The sequence below is a fragment of the Solanum pennellii genome, chromosome 3 (assembly GCF_001406875.1).
Source record: "Solanum pennellii chromosome 3, SPENNV200".
Classification (NCBI taxonomy): domain Eukaryota; kingdom Viridiplantae; phylum Streptophyta; class Magnoliopsida; order Solanales; family Solanaceae; genus Solanum; species Solanum pennellii.
Window position 1 is genome coordinate 72,182,210 of NC_028639.1, and position 13,424 is coordinate 72,195,633.

Consider the following 13,424-nt stretch of genomic DNA (forward strand, 5'->3'; position numbering starts at 1 on the left):
TAGACAAAAGGAATAATATGCTAACGACTCATTTCAAATAGGTATACACAAGCATTGCAGGACACCTTGTTGGGCGTGGGCCGACCTCTTGGCCCAAACTATGGACCAACAAGGGTCATCTATATCTGAAGTAACTGTTGGGCTGATAATATGCATAGCACTTTATATTTGTAGCCATAGTCAATTGAGGCTTATTGTTCGAATTTTTTTATTTTTTTTTCTTTTAAAAACATTTAACCAACTACTGAAAATTCACCCTTTTTATTTTTTCGTCCCACCATAAACAAATTTATTGATCAATTGAGCAGTTGGCTCATTTCTTTTCTCCAATTCAAATTCACAACAATCCAATCAATGCATTTTTGCAAATTTCCATTTCTAATACCTCTGCGAAACTCTGCTAGAGCATTCACTTCATCTCTTTCCCTCTTCTCTGCCTTTGAGTTCCATTTAACCAATCAACAAAGCTTTGAAGTACAAGAATTTGACAGAGCTTACTGGACCAGACGAATTCATAAGCTTTGTGCTATTGATGGAGATGTCGACGAAGCTCTTCGACTTCTCGATGAGCTTCGACTTCAGGGTTATCATCCTGACTCTCTCAATCTCAGCAGCATTGTTCACGCTCTCTGTGATTCTAAACGATTTTCCGAAGCCCACCGGCGATTCCTTCTCGCTGTTTCTTTCCAGTCAACTGTCCCTGATGAGCGAACCTGTAATGTTCTCATTGCTCGCTTGCTTTACGCAGCTAATCCGCAAGAAACTGTGCGTGTTATTTCCGCTTTGTTCCACCAGAAGCCCCAGTTTGTACCTTCGTTAATGAATTACAACCGTCTAATCCATCAGCTTTGTACTTTAGAAAGAAATAGAGATGCCCATCAGCTGTTTGTTGATATGAGAAAGAGAGGGCATTCTCCTAATGCTGTTTCGTATACTACTTTGATCGATGGGTATTGTGGGGCTGGGGAGGTTCGGGAAGCTGAGAAGCTGTTTGATGAAATGTCTGAGTGCGGAGTGATACCTAATGCACTTACTTATAGCGCTTTGATTCGGGGGATTCTTCGAAAGCGGGACATTGACCATGGAAAACAACTGATTGGGAAGCTTTGGGACGTGATGCTCACTGAAGACGACATGCATGTAAACAATGCAGCATTCTGCAACGTGATCAATTGCTTGTGTAAGGAAGGGTTCTTCCATGAAGTGTTTAATATTGCTGAAGATATGCCTCAGGGTAAAAGTGTGGTTCAGGATTTTGTATATGCGCAAATGATAGATTCTCTTTGTAGATTCGGGAGGTATAATGGGGCTGCTAGGATAGTTTATATGATGAGAAAACGAGGATTCGATCCAAGCTTAGTTTCATATAATACAATTGTTCATGGTCTCGTCAAGGAAGGCGATTGTTTCAGGGCATATCAGTTGTTGGAGGAAGGAATTCAATTTGGCTACTTGCCGTCAGAATTCACTTACAAATTATTGGTAGAAGGTTTGTGTTATGTAAATGATCTTATTAAGGCCAAGGAAGTCGTCAATATGATGTTAAATAAGAAAGACAATGACAAAACAAGGATTTATAATATATATCTTAGAGCTCTTTGTGTTGTTGACAACCCAACTGAGCTTTTAAATGTCCTTGTCACCATGCTTCAAACTCAATGTCAACCAGATGTAATCACCCTGAATACTGTTATTAATGGCTTTTGCAAAATGGGAAGAATTGAAGAGGCTCAAAAGGTTTTCAAAGATATGATGATGGGGAAGTTTTGTGCCCCTGATGGTGTGACGTTCACAACTGTTATTAGCGGGTTTTTAAAACTCGGGAGGGTTGAAGAAGCTCTTGAGTTATTGCATAGAGTTATGCCTGAAAAAGGTTTAAAGCCCAATGTTGTAACATATAATGCAGTTATCCAGGGGTTATTTAAGTTACATCGGATAGATGAAGCTATGGAAGTCTTCCATAGCATGGTAAGTGGTGGCATTGTTGCTGATTGCACGACTTATACTGTTATTATTGATGGGTTGTTTGAATCCAACAAAGTTGATGAAGCCAAAAGATTCTGGAACGATGTTGTTTGGCCTTCAAAAGTTCATGACAGTTACATATATGCAGCCATTCTCAAGGGGCTTTGTCGCTCTGGTAAACTGCATGATGCTTGTGATTTTTTATATGAATTAGCAGATTGTGGGGTTACTCTTTGTGTCATCAATTACAACATTGTTATTAATGGTGCTTGCACATTGGGATGGAAGAGAGAAGCTTATCAGATTCTTGGTGAAATGAGAAAAAATGGACTAGAACCTGATGCTGTAACATGGAGAATTCTGGATAAATTGCATGGCAATGTGGAAAAACAGTTCCGCGAGGATTCGACATGCAATTAAGTGGGGGTTTAAGATAAGCCGGTCGTTGAAAATTTTTTGGTCTTAAATAAAGAGTGAAGCAGTTGTCTCAGTTGTTATAGAATGAACTGTATGTATGTTTTCATGATAGTAGGATGTCTTTGATGGTTAAAAACAGTACGTGATATTGCTTCTGCTATATATCTAACCTTGGAAACACGGATGGAGGAAGCGTTGGACCCGACCAGTTATACAAAATCATAATTGGTTTAACAGGAGATTCAACATTTATATGTAGACAGGTAAAAAGAAAAGAAACTGAAACATAACTATGAATAAGTCATAGAAGTTTTCAGAAGGTAGTTCGTCATATTAGGTGAATGTACTTTCTTGTGTAATATCTCTTCTATTTATTACTCATAGCCTCCGTGATTTTTTTTAAAATTTAGACATTCATCTCATTTAACTCAATAATGAGATTTATTCCCTTCCATCTGAATGTACTATTTCTGACATAGTCAAGCAAAATTTGATGTTTCATTATCTGAGAATTACTTCTTTCAGTTTTTAGTTTGTTACTGCCTTGCTGAATGCATCACCCTGCCTTCAATATTCAATTGAATAGAGAGCTATTATTCTTCTCACATCGAATCTGCAAATTTGTCATGTCAATACTTTTTGACGTTATATGTTGAAGAACTTATGCTCCACGTTGATGTAAGCACCCAGCATTCCTATACCTTGAAGCTTCTGTCACTTTCCTTAGCTAAATAGAGAGGTATATATTGGGACTAAAGACTGTTCATCATTTATATTAAAGTTGTTCCTTTTATAAAAGCCGTAACTAGCTGTTTTGAGGTGCTGAACATGAAGAAGTAGCTTTACATGCATCACTGAGTTAGTGCTGTTTTATAATAGCAGGTACCATGACGGAGATCCTGGATTTACCTCCTTAATTTGAGTTTCCTCTTTGACATCAAGATAGTTTATCATCCTGAGGTCTCCCCTTTTTAATATTTTGCAGTAGAGCTTTATTTTCAGTTCTGCAAGTGAAGGAATAACCTGCTGGAGAATTACAAAAGGAGGAGAAATTAAATTGCTTCAGCTGCTATACAAACTTTTCGACTGAAGAAGTCTTGTAAGTAGCTGTAGTCTTCATTCTTAATTTGCACCTTAGAGCCTTACTTTCAGATTCTGTTTTTCATTTTATTTCTGTCGAATGGTTAACTTATACCTTTACTCATACAACCTCCATTAATGGTATGTTCTCTGGAAAGATTTCATGTAACGTTGCATACATATGTGGTTCATTGAGCCATCTTCTGATCTTCAAGACTTGTACTTTCTGAATGGAACTTCCCTAGAAATGCTATACAGACCATAAATTCTCATTGCTTCACTGTGGCAGTCGCGTGTTTCTATGCTTCAATCAATTTTACATGGTTGAGATAAGTGCATAACGTCTAACATGATAACTTAGGAACATACTAAAATTTAATTTGTTACCTAATAAGACATTCAGATCACAATCAAGGATGTGGAATTACTGCATTAACAGAATTTAATTTATTCTATGGGATTTTGCTTTTGCAGCTCTTGTTTTGTGTCATGGCAGGTCATATGAAGCTCAACACTATTCTACAAGTTGTCATCTTGTTTTTTTCTTTTTATGAACACAAACCACTAATTTCCAACAATTTACTCTCAACTAAACACAGTTCTACTATTAATCTTTATTTTTGTGATCTGTTGTTTAGTAGTTTTTCCATTACATAGAATGTTGGGGAAAATGACAAAATGGTCCCTTATTTTTTTAGTAGTAGATTCAAAGTAGCTTAAGTATCAATTGAACTATTTTAATCCATTAAATAATTACCCATCTCGATTGTTAAATTTAACCGAAAATATGAAATTCTTTTTCAACTATACACAACAATTTTCTGATTCAGAAACTGCAATATAAAAAACTACACAAATACAAAGAAAGAAAGGAGAATCCGTCTATAAGGGTCATTTTTGTCATTTTGTCGCCGTTTTTCTTTGTTTCTTAGTCTGCTTTAGTTCTCCTAGCTATGTTAGAAGCAAGTCGCTAAGCGAAGCAGTGTGAGAGAGAGAGACAGCGGAGTATGACGACACGAATAGCTCCGGGGGTCGGAGCAAACCTTCTCGGCCAACACGCGGCGGAGCGTAACCAAGACGCCACCGCCTATGTCGGCAATCTCGACCCTCAGGTATTTCTCTTTCCTTCTAATCCTAGGGTTTCTCCTCTTTGTTGACGTTTCTGGTGCAGTTTCATAACGTCTGTAATAGGAACGGCTACGAAATTATACTAATAGAAAAAAACAGCTGATTTAAACGCAACACAGAGACAGTATCACTAGTAAAACTGTCAAATCTTTTCCCTCTACACAAAAACTTCTCAAAAGTCTAGCTCGTAAACATCTAACAAAAGAAGAAAGAGCAGAGTCAAATGGTTCAGTTCATTTTAGAACTCGCTGAAATTTGACTCCATGAAAAATGAGCTGGTGGGGTTTGATTTTTTTTTCTTGGGATACTGTTGTCCTCTGCCACAAGCTACTTACTGATTGTTTTTTCCTATTTCTTTGTTGCTTTCAGGATAGAATTAACTCAGGAAATTGAGATTTTTTTTCTAGATTCAGGTTACTAAATGTTTTTCTTTGGTTGATTGGTAGATTTCTGAAGAGTTGTTATGGGAGCTGTTTGTTCAAGCAGGTCCAGTAGGTATGTGGATTTTAACTGAATTGGTGGCCTCTTTAAAATGGGAATAAATCAGTGGAGATTCTTGATAAAAGTTATTTTAACACTTTGTTTTTAAATTTTCATCAGCATACTCTTAGTCTTTGTTTAATTTTTGGAGATTTTTAGATTCTTTTATATCTCACTTGTTTGCTATATAAATCAATGTGTGTTGCAGTAAATGTTTATGTCCCCAAGGACAGAGTTACGAATGCTCATCAGGGATACGGTTTTGTGGAATTCCGAAGTGAAGAAGATGCTGACTATGTAAGTGTATTGGTTGTTTTTCTTGTCACAGTATTTTTACTTGCTGAAGTTGTTATCTGTTATATGTTGTCCCCATGGATTTGTTTTTGGTGTTTCTTGCTTTCTCTATCTAATGCACTACCAATGCAGGCAATAAAGGTACTGAATATGATAAAACTTTATGGAAAGCCAATACGTGTAAATAAGGTACTGCTATGCCATTGATGCATTTACCCTTATTATAATGAATATTTCACATTTTCTTTAATCTAATAATGTATCCTGGTACAGGCATCACAAGATAAAAAGAGTGTTGATGTTGGTGCCAACTTGTTTGTTGGGAACCTTGATCCTGTAAGCAATTTATATCCTTGATAGTAGCTTACGAAACTCTTGTGTTCTTCTCAAATCAAATGCACCTGGTTGTGGATATTGGATAACAACATCATATGCATATTATATCACCTTGCTCATGCTAGCACCTTTATTAACTTATGAACGCATTTCTGTTTTATATGCAGGATGTAGATGAGAAGCTTCTCTACGACACTTTTAGTGCTTTTGGAGTTGTTGTCTCAAATCCAAAGGTTAACATTATTTTTCTTCTTCTATCATATGATTCATGATTCTTCATTTTTCTGCTATTAAAGATGCTGTCTGGACTTCCTACTTAGTAAAGAAAAAGAACAGCTCAATCTGTGTTGATTAATTCTCGCCTATTTGGTATCCATGCTTCAAATTATGTTTTTAGCTCCTAACAATCTTATCTTGCTAGTTTGATTGTGGTTGAGTTTATTGTTGATGCATCTAGAATCACATCACTAGGCAAAATAGGAAAAAATTTTCCTCCTCCTGCATGGATGGCAGCTCATTTTCTCCTCTTACACCACCACAACTCTTTTTCTTTTTTTGTGTGACAATTCATTCAGCCAACTCCAACTAATTTAGGGCTGAGGTGTAGTTGATTAGTCGATTGATTATATCTTCTTCGCATAACTGCAGATCTGACCAGATATATACTACTCCATCTTTGCCGACAGGCAAAGGTCGGCAAAGCTACATTGCACTTGTTGGAGTTTTAACAGGATTAAATGGTCTCTATAGATACTGGAAATGTTTAGGGGAAAGTGCTGTCATGTTACATAGACAGCAAGTCATTTCATCATGCAAGACCAGCTTGAATGACAAACTATGCATGTATTGGTTTTTTTAAGAAGGAACAATGCATACATTTTACTAGGACCACATAGTCACTTGCCATTTATTGGTGGTTTTTGTTATATTCTGATGTATCTTTTCTTCCAGATTATGCGAGATCCCGAGACAGGGAATTCCCGGGGTTTTGGTTTCATTAGTTACGATTCATTTGATGCCTCTGATGCAGCAATTGAGGTAACTCTCCTTTTACCTCTTTTCTTTTCAACCATAAATTCAGATACATGATATTGCGACTTACTAGTCCAAAAAAGTTCAAATCTAAATGTTATCTACTGTTTGACTTGGAGCCTGTGCTATGTGTGGACTCCTGTCTTCTTTTAATGTCTGGATTATAAATTGGGGTACATTTCTGATCAGACTTTAGAGGATAAGCTATTTGCATGCTATGGAGGTTGTAATGTGTTGAAAAATGGAGTATTTTCCTGTTTGGTTTGTACTATTGTTTTATCTGGTTTAGTCATAATGAAATCACATTGACAGGCTGATAGCGATAAAATCTCACTTACAAATAAATAAATAGTGTGCAGTATACATCTTCCAAGCATTGAATATCTTATCTCAGACACGTTTAAGTGACCAATATGATGATTTAAACTGTCTATTGTTTCAGTAACTAATTTGTAATTGAATCTACTTGACACTGCTAAACAAGCTTCCTGAAATCCTCTTAAATTATAAAGACTCTGTTATTAGTAAAGAGATGGTAAACTCTTGCGTCTTCATCTGACATTACTAGTTTACATGTTTGGAGAACACTGGATTTTTAATATACTGTTGCTTTTGAGGTTTCAAATCCTCTGTTCATGCCAGATGCTTTCTAGCTGATGCATCTGGACTTTGACTACCAACTTGGTGTCTCTGCAGGCTATGAATGGTCAATATCTTTGCAATCGCCAAATCACGGTGTCCTATGCCTACAAGAAAGATACAAAGGGGGAACGTCATGGAACCCCTGCTGGTAAGAATGACTTTGTGTTTAAGAAAAATGAATTGAGAATGCTAGGATGTGGATACTTGTCTTCGATCAAGATTGTTGAATGTTTTGCTTGTTGCGAATTTAAATGTTGAATTTATTTTGTAGTTATTTGGACCATAAGTTTGTGGAAGACTGAGCTATTATTTTGATTACTTCAAAGTGTGTAACAGGGGGTATGAGTGGGGGGTGATTCAGTAAAATGCACAAGTTGCTAATTGTGCATTTTCTCTGCAATTTGAATTTCATTTACTTTTATTATCTTTTTGAATTATGTAGTCATTACTTTTCCAATACACTTTGGGGCAATTCTGATCTGTTGTGGATGATATGCAGAGAGGGTTTTAGCTTCGAGTAATCCAGGTACCCAGAAAAACAGGCCTCACACCATGTTTGCAAGTGGACCCCCAACACTTCCCGGTGTTCCTCAAGCCAATGGTGCGGTTGGTGCTCCTGTTCCCCCACGTCCATTTGCAAATGGTCCTATGCCTCCAGCTCCTGTTCCAGCAATTCGGCCACCACCTATGCAGCCTAATATCTACCCACCAATGCAGATGCCTCCACCACAAGCTTGGCAGGGACAGCCTATGCCACCACCAGTTGCAGGTGGCATTCCGCAGCAGCAAATGCAATTCAGAGGAATGCCACCTCCGCCACCCCCACAGTTAGCTCCACCCCTAAATAGGCCCCCTCCACCACCAGCTGCAATGGGTGGTAATGTTTGGCGTCCGCCACCACCTCCTCAGCACTTCAATGGCGGTCACCATGCTATGTCCCATATGTCGATGCAGCCACCCCCTCCACCTCCTGCACCAGGTTGAAAATTAGAGATGCCTAATTTTGTACTACTTTGAATGTTTTTCCTTTCTGGGATATAACATATTTTTAAAATAGTGCTTACACTGTAAAAACGTGTTGATGGTTTTTCAAACTTTTAGTTGAGGATTTTTTGATTTGGATGTAACTTTTGTTTTTGACCTTTATTATCGGAGACATGAATTTGATTGTTAATTTTTGTGGAAAGGCCATATGCAATCTCTGAGGTGTATCGTAACAATACAAACACATTACAAAATTAGATAGACCATCATCCGTACAAAAATCTGCTAACATTATTTCTACATTGAAAGGAAGCTTTGACAAGAATGTTTGATGATGTTAAACACCACGGTTAGAGCCAAAACTATGCTTGTTTTTCATGCTCTCTCCGTTCTCATTTTTACTTGTCACGGTTAACTTAAAGCACCAGTCATAGTGAAACGGACAGGGTCCAACTTTTCAGGTTTTTCAAAAAAGTATAGTTTATAGCAAAAGCCCTCAATTACGGTGGTAAGATAATGTTTTTTGCCAAATATTGAACTTTGATCATACATCAAATTGTGGATATTGAATCGCCTAATATTAGGTTTCTTTGTTTCTAAACAGTTATTTCTCCAATTTTGCATATTCGGTCACGAATTTTTTCTCCTGTTGGGTGCGGCTGACTCTGTTTGAATGGCTGTTTGAATGGTAGAATACATTCCTTCGAGCTGTAGCATTCAAACATAAAAATTGATTCCCATCATATAAAGTATGATACTTTTATAACAGTTATCATCTGTAATAATATCAATCAAGCTTTTCTCATTGGAACGTATTTTGCTACACCAATCAATTCCTTTTTAGATAAACCACGTCAGATTATAGTTCCTGTGTTGATTAAAATTGTATTGCGTGAACTTTAGGAGTGATAGAATCCAAGTTTTAGATAAATAGTTGAATCTATAATAGGATTGGCAAGAGACAGGTGTTGAGTAATTGCCGAGTTCGAATATTGAATAGTAGATGATAGATAAGGTCCATTTTCAGATTAGGACCCAACACGTCTTACACACGCCTAAAATCTCATCTGGTCCCTCCTTTCTTTCTCTATCCTCTTGAAATTTCCCCAAAAATGCCTTTATCATCATTAAATATCTATTTATGGCTAACTGTTATCAAATCTTGAAATAAAAAAATATTCTAATCTCTTTATTTTTTGGTCTAATAATGTTGTGTTCCTTGGGCACCACCATCATTAAAAAAAAAAGAAGATAATCCAAGATACAAAAAAAAATGTTTTAACATTACCTTACCATGGGAATATTTCTTTTAAAAAATATTTATTTGAAACTAAATATGTCGAATATATAAGGAATCATATTCTTTACGAACAACCTAAAAAGTTCAAAATATTCATCTGGTCTATGTTATATTTTTTAATTAATTTTAAAATTAATATTAATTTAATATTTTTTAAAAAATTATAAAAAAAAATACAGTATATTTTTACATTCTGTTATGCTAAAAAAAAATAAATTATAAAATGTTAATCCCCAACACGGCGGCCAAAACCTTTCCTTTCTCGTGGGGTTCCTTCTTACGCTTCTAAACTTTTCCCTCCTATATATATACACATATTTCCGCCATTAAAACCACCATTTTAAGTCTTCCTCTTTCTCATACTATTACTTCCAGATCAACGACAATGGCTGCTACCGACAATGTAACCAACAACAATAACTCCGTTTCCAAGCCTTCTCTTTACCTTCAGAACATGGATGAGGTGCAAAAAGTGTTTCAACGGTTCGACACGAACGGCGACGGCATGATATCCGGCGAAGAGCTCTCCGGCGTCATCAGTGCTCTTGGATCTGGTACATCTCCTGAAGAAGTCTCTCGTATGATGAATGAAATTGATTCTGACAGAGACGGTTTCATTAGCCTTCAGGAATTTGCTGAGTTCTGCAAAGGCGACATTAACAGCGTCGGTGACGGTGGCGTTAGGGAGCTTCGTGAAGCGTTTGACCTGTACGATCAGGACAGTAACGGATTGATCTCCGCCGCTGAGCTTCATCAGATCCTGACTCGTTTAGGCGAAAACTGCTCCGTTCAGGACTGTACCAAAATGATCAACTCCGTTGATGCCGACGGCGACGGTTACGTTAGCTTTGAAGAGTTTAAGAAGATGATGACTACCAGCAAGTAGGCTCTTTCTTATTGTTAGTCTTTGTTTTACTATCCTTTTTAGCGGCTGATAAAGGTGAGGTGCACGGGATTATAGTACGTCCCCTTTATAGGATATAGTTTCTACCTCTAACTGATGATAGACGGAGAAACCGTAAGGATAAACTTTAAGATGAATTTGTTAGGTTAACGCCGTTAACAGTAAATGTGGATTCTGAATTTAATGTCATATGAAATTTTAGTTTATTTTTCTGACATTCGTTTCTTCGTTTCCTGTGAAGAGTCATATAAGCTTTGCCATTTTTTAGTCTAGGAGAAAATATATTTCGACATGATAAAACAAAGATAAAAAAAGAAAATAATGTCTATAAAATAGCAAAATAATAAATAGAGCAAACAAACCACTGAACCAGTAAGCGGTAACGAAATAATAGAGATCGACGCTATCTTGATTCTTTGACATTCAATTCTTTTTCAATCTACCTCCATAAAATTGTTAGTATTTCTTTATGAAGTTGTGTTAATGATTCAATAGTATCGATAATTTAAAATTGCACCAATTATTTGCCACTTTCCAGATGTTGGGGAAGTGTCTTTTTACTCGTTTACTCCCCCGTCCCATTTTATATTTCGCTCTTTTCTATAAATAGTTATTCATAATATTTGTTATTTCATAAAATTAATGCATAAATTAAATAGTTGTTAGCCTTGAAAATATATATTTGACGAAGCTAAGTAAATAATTCATGTTCATTGATTAAAATAATTAATCTGAATGAATTAATTCATATCCATTGATTAAAAAGTTGAGTTTTAAAAAAATTAAATAAAAGTAGAAGAATAAAATTACATAATTTCTTAATGCAAATGCAAACAAAAATATGACATATAAGATGAGATGGAGGGAGTATAACGGAGGAACAATACTCTCTCTTTTACTCTTAGGAATTCAGCGTTCTCATTGAAGTTCGAACAATGAGGGAGTTTTCGTATCATATTTATTATGACTTAACTCATGACATTGTATTATTCGTTTTAGACAAAGAAGCCTCACATTCAATCTCCCCGATGAGGTTTACACAATTATCATACCATTGAAGTGCATACGTCATAATTTTATTTTTTTTGGACTACACCATCATCAAAGTTCGAAAGCACCCATATAAGAAGTTATAAACTTATGTTATAACTTATAAATCCCTTTACGTTTCTCTCCCAATTGTGATTAAAATTCGTCTTAATTAAGTGTAACATGCACCTTATTTAATATAAAAAGAGAAAGCCCAACATGTAATGACATATTAGTAGGTGTGATAATTAAGACACTTAAGAGGGTGTCAGTTAAACTAGAAGTACTAGTGGACTGGTCAAATTAAGTAAAATAAAAGAATATGAATTACGATACATTTAATATTGTTTGGGCCCAGAAGAGGGATTTAGGTGAGCGAGTACACATTTTGCCATCGTATCTGTTTGCAGATTATAGCAATTCAGATTCATAATATTGAGATATAAATAAAAATAAAGTGTAATATTTGTTCGAGCATATAATTATTTTTTTAAATATTATCTGCGTATCTCACGAAAATGTATAAGGACAATTATAAATTCATGCCAATTGAAGGCGGCATGTGTAATAGACGGTCAAACTCGAAGGCGGAAGCTGATGCTTAATTGACTTCAATTTCTAGATAACTATACGTACGTTTCAATCGCGTTATCAGCTAAGTCATCTCTAAAATTTTCTCGAAATAATTCTACTTCTCAATGATGGGCCGAGTGGTATGGATCTAGTCTATCTTTAATGGGCTTTAGGAGCCCAAATCCATCCTTATCAATCATCCAATATCTTTCCTTTTTTTACTTGTAAACAAAAAATCTACAATCATTTTTCCATATTTCTATTTGTAGCTTTTAGTCTAGCTCAACTTTGTACATGACCCTCATCCGTGACTTAACTTTTCAATTTTTCCTTTTTTTGTAACGCCATTTCTTCTATAAGTCCTTAATAGTCAAAAATACGTTAATTTTGAGGTAGAAACAAAATTTAGAAAATGATTGTGTTGGTCACATGAATACAGTGACTATTGTTTTTGGTCCACCTCAAATATAATTTTTTATACTTTATATTATATGCAAATATTTGTATAGATTAAAAATATTATATGAGCGAACTATATCTTAGTTAGTCCATAAAAAAAACGAATCTTACATCTTATTTTTTTTCTGTTTTGTTTCTTAGAATTTAGATAATCGTTTCCTCTAGTGACTTGATTTGATACCAAACACATTGATATTATGGTTGAATGTCGGAGTATTTCAATTTCATAATCACCAACAATTAGGTCAAAATCTTTTTAATTTTCTAAAATAAAAAGGATTAGGAATGATTATTCATTTTATTACTTTATTCTTAAGATGCCTCTAACTATATATGAGGATAATCACTTAACTAATTTTTAGCCCCACCTGTCCTATTGCTATTTTGACAGTTGGGTGAGGAACCCTCAATCATGAAGCATGGGAACAAGCAATTATTCCATATTTAAAAATTAGGGGAAAAAATTATAAAGGGCATTACATATGGATCAATTTATTTGGTCACTGGAAAATTAAATTAGTAGCCAACATTCTGGTTATCACTACAAATTAAGTGGATGTCACCTAATAACTATAAGTACTTATATAATTAATAGAGTAAGAAGTTTTTACACTCTAACTCAAAACTATATTTTAACTTATTATAGCAAATTAGTTTTCCTTTAATGAGCAGTATAGCAGGTAAGCTTCTCTTTAATGAGCAATTTTTTTTGGAGTTTTTATGTGAACACAAATTTAAATTTTAATTAAGAGTTCTAAAACATATATCATTCATCGGATGAAAAAAAAAATTCCTACATTG

The 13,424-nt window shown here is 35.4% G+C and overlaps 3 protein-coding genes across 4 annotated transcripts; all 3 read left to right on the plus strand.

Moving 5' to 3' along the window:
- Positions 1-241: 241 nt before the first annotated feature.
- Positions 242-4,193, plus strand: LOC107014938 (pentatricopeptide repeat-containing protein At3g18020). 2 transcript variants are annotated; one of them, XM_027915699.1, is made up of 2 exons: positions 242-2,645; positions 3,265-4,193. In XM_027915699.1, exon 1 carries the CDS (start codon positions 355-357, stop codon positions 2,383-2,385), a length of 2,031 nt encoding a protein of 676 aa, XP_027771500.1. In that variant the 5' UTR covers positions 242-354; the 3' UTR covers positions 2,386-2,645; positions 3,265-4,193. The 2 variants fall into 2 exon arrangements, with proteins under 2 accessions (XP_027771500.1, XP_015070551.1); XM_015215065.2 differs by having other exon boundaries at positions 3,368-4,193.
- Positions 4,194-4,420: 227 nt separating this feature from the next.
- Positions 4,421-8,560, plus strand: LOC107014939 (splicing factor 3B subunit 4). Its single transcript, XM_015215067.1, has 9 exons — positions 4,421-4,574; positions 5,037-5,085; positions 5,279-5,367; positions 5,497-5,553; positions 5,638-5,700; positions 5,868-5,933; positions 6,652-6,738; positions 7,429-7,522; positions 7,874-8,560. The coding sequence occupies exons 1-9, from the start codon at positions 4,470-4,472 to the stop codon at positions 8,356-8,358; spliced, it is 1,095 nt and encodes a 364-aa protein (XP_015070553.1). The 5' UTR covers positions 4,421-4,469; the 3' UTR covers positions 8,359-8,560.
- A 1,344-nt stretch (positions 8,561-9,904) lies between these two features.
- Positions 9,905-10,777, plus strand: LOC107012364 (calcium-binding allergen Ole e 8-like). The gene has a single exon (XM_015212189.2). The coding sequence runs from the start codon at positions 10,044-10,046 to the stop codon at positions 10,542-10,544; it is 501 nt and encodes a 166-aa protein (XP_015067675.1). The 5' UTR covers positions 9,905-10,043; the 3' UTR covers positions 10,545-10,777.
- Positions 10,778-13,424: the final 2,647 nt, after the last annotated feature.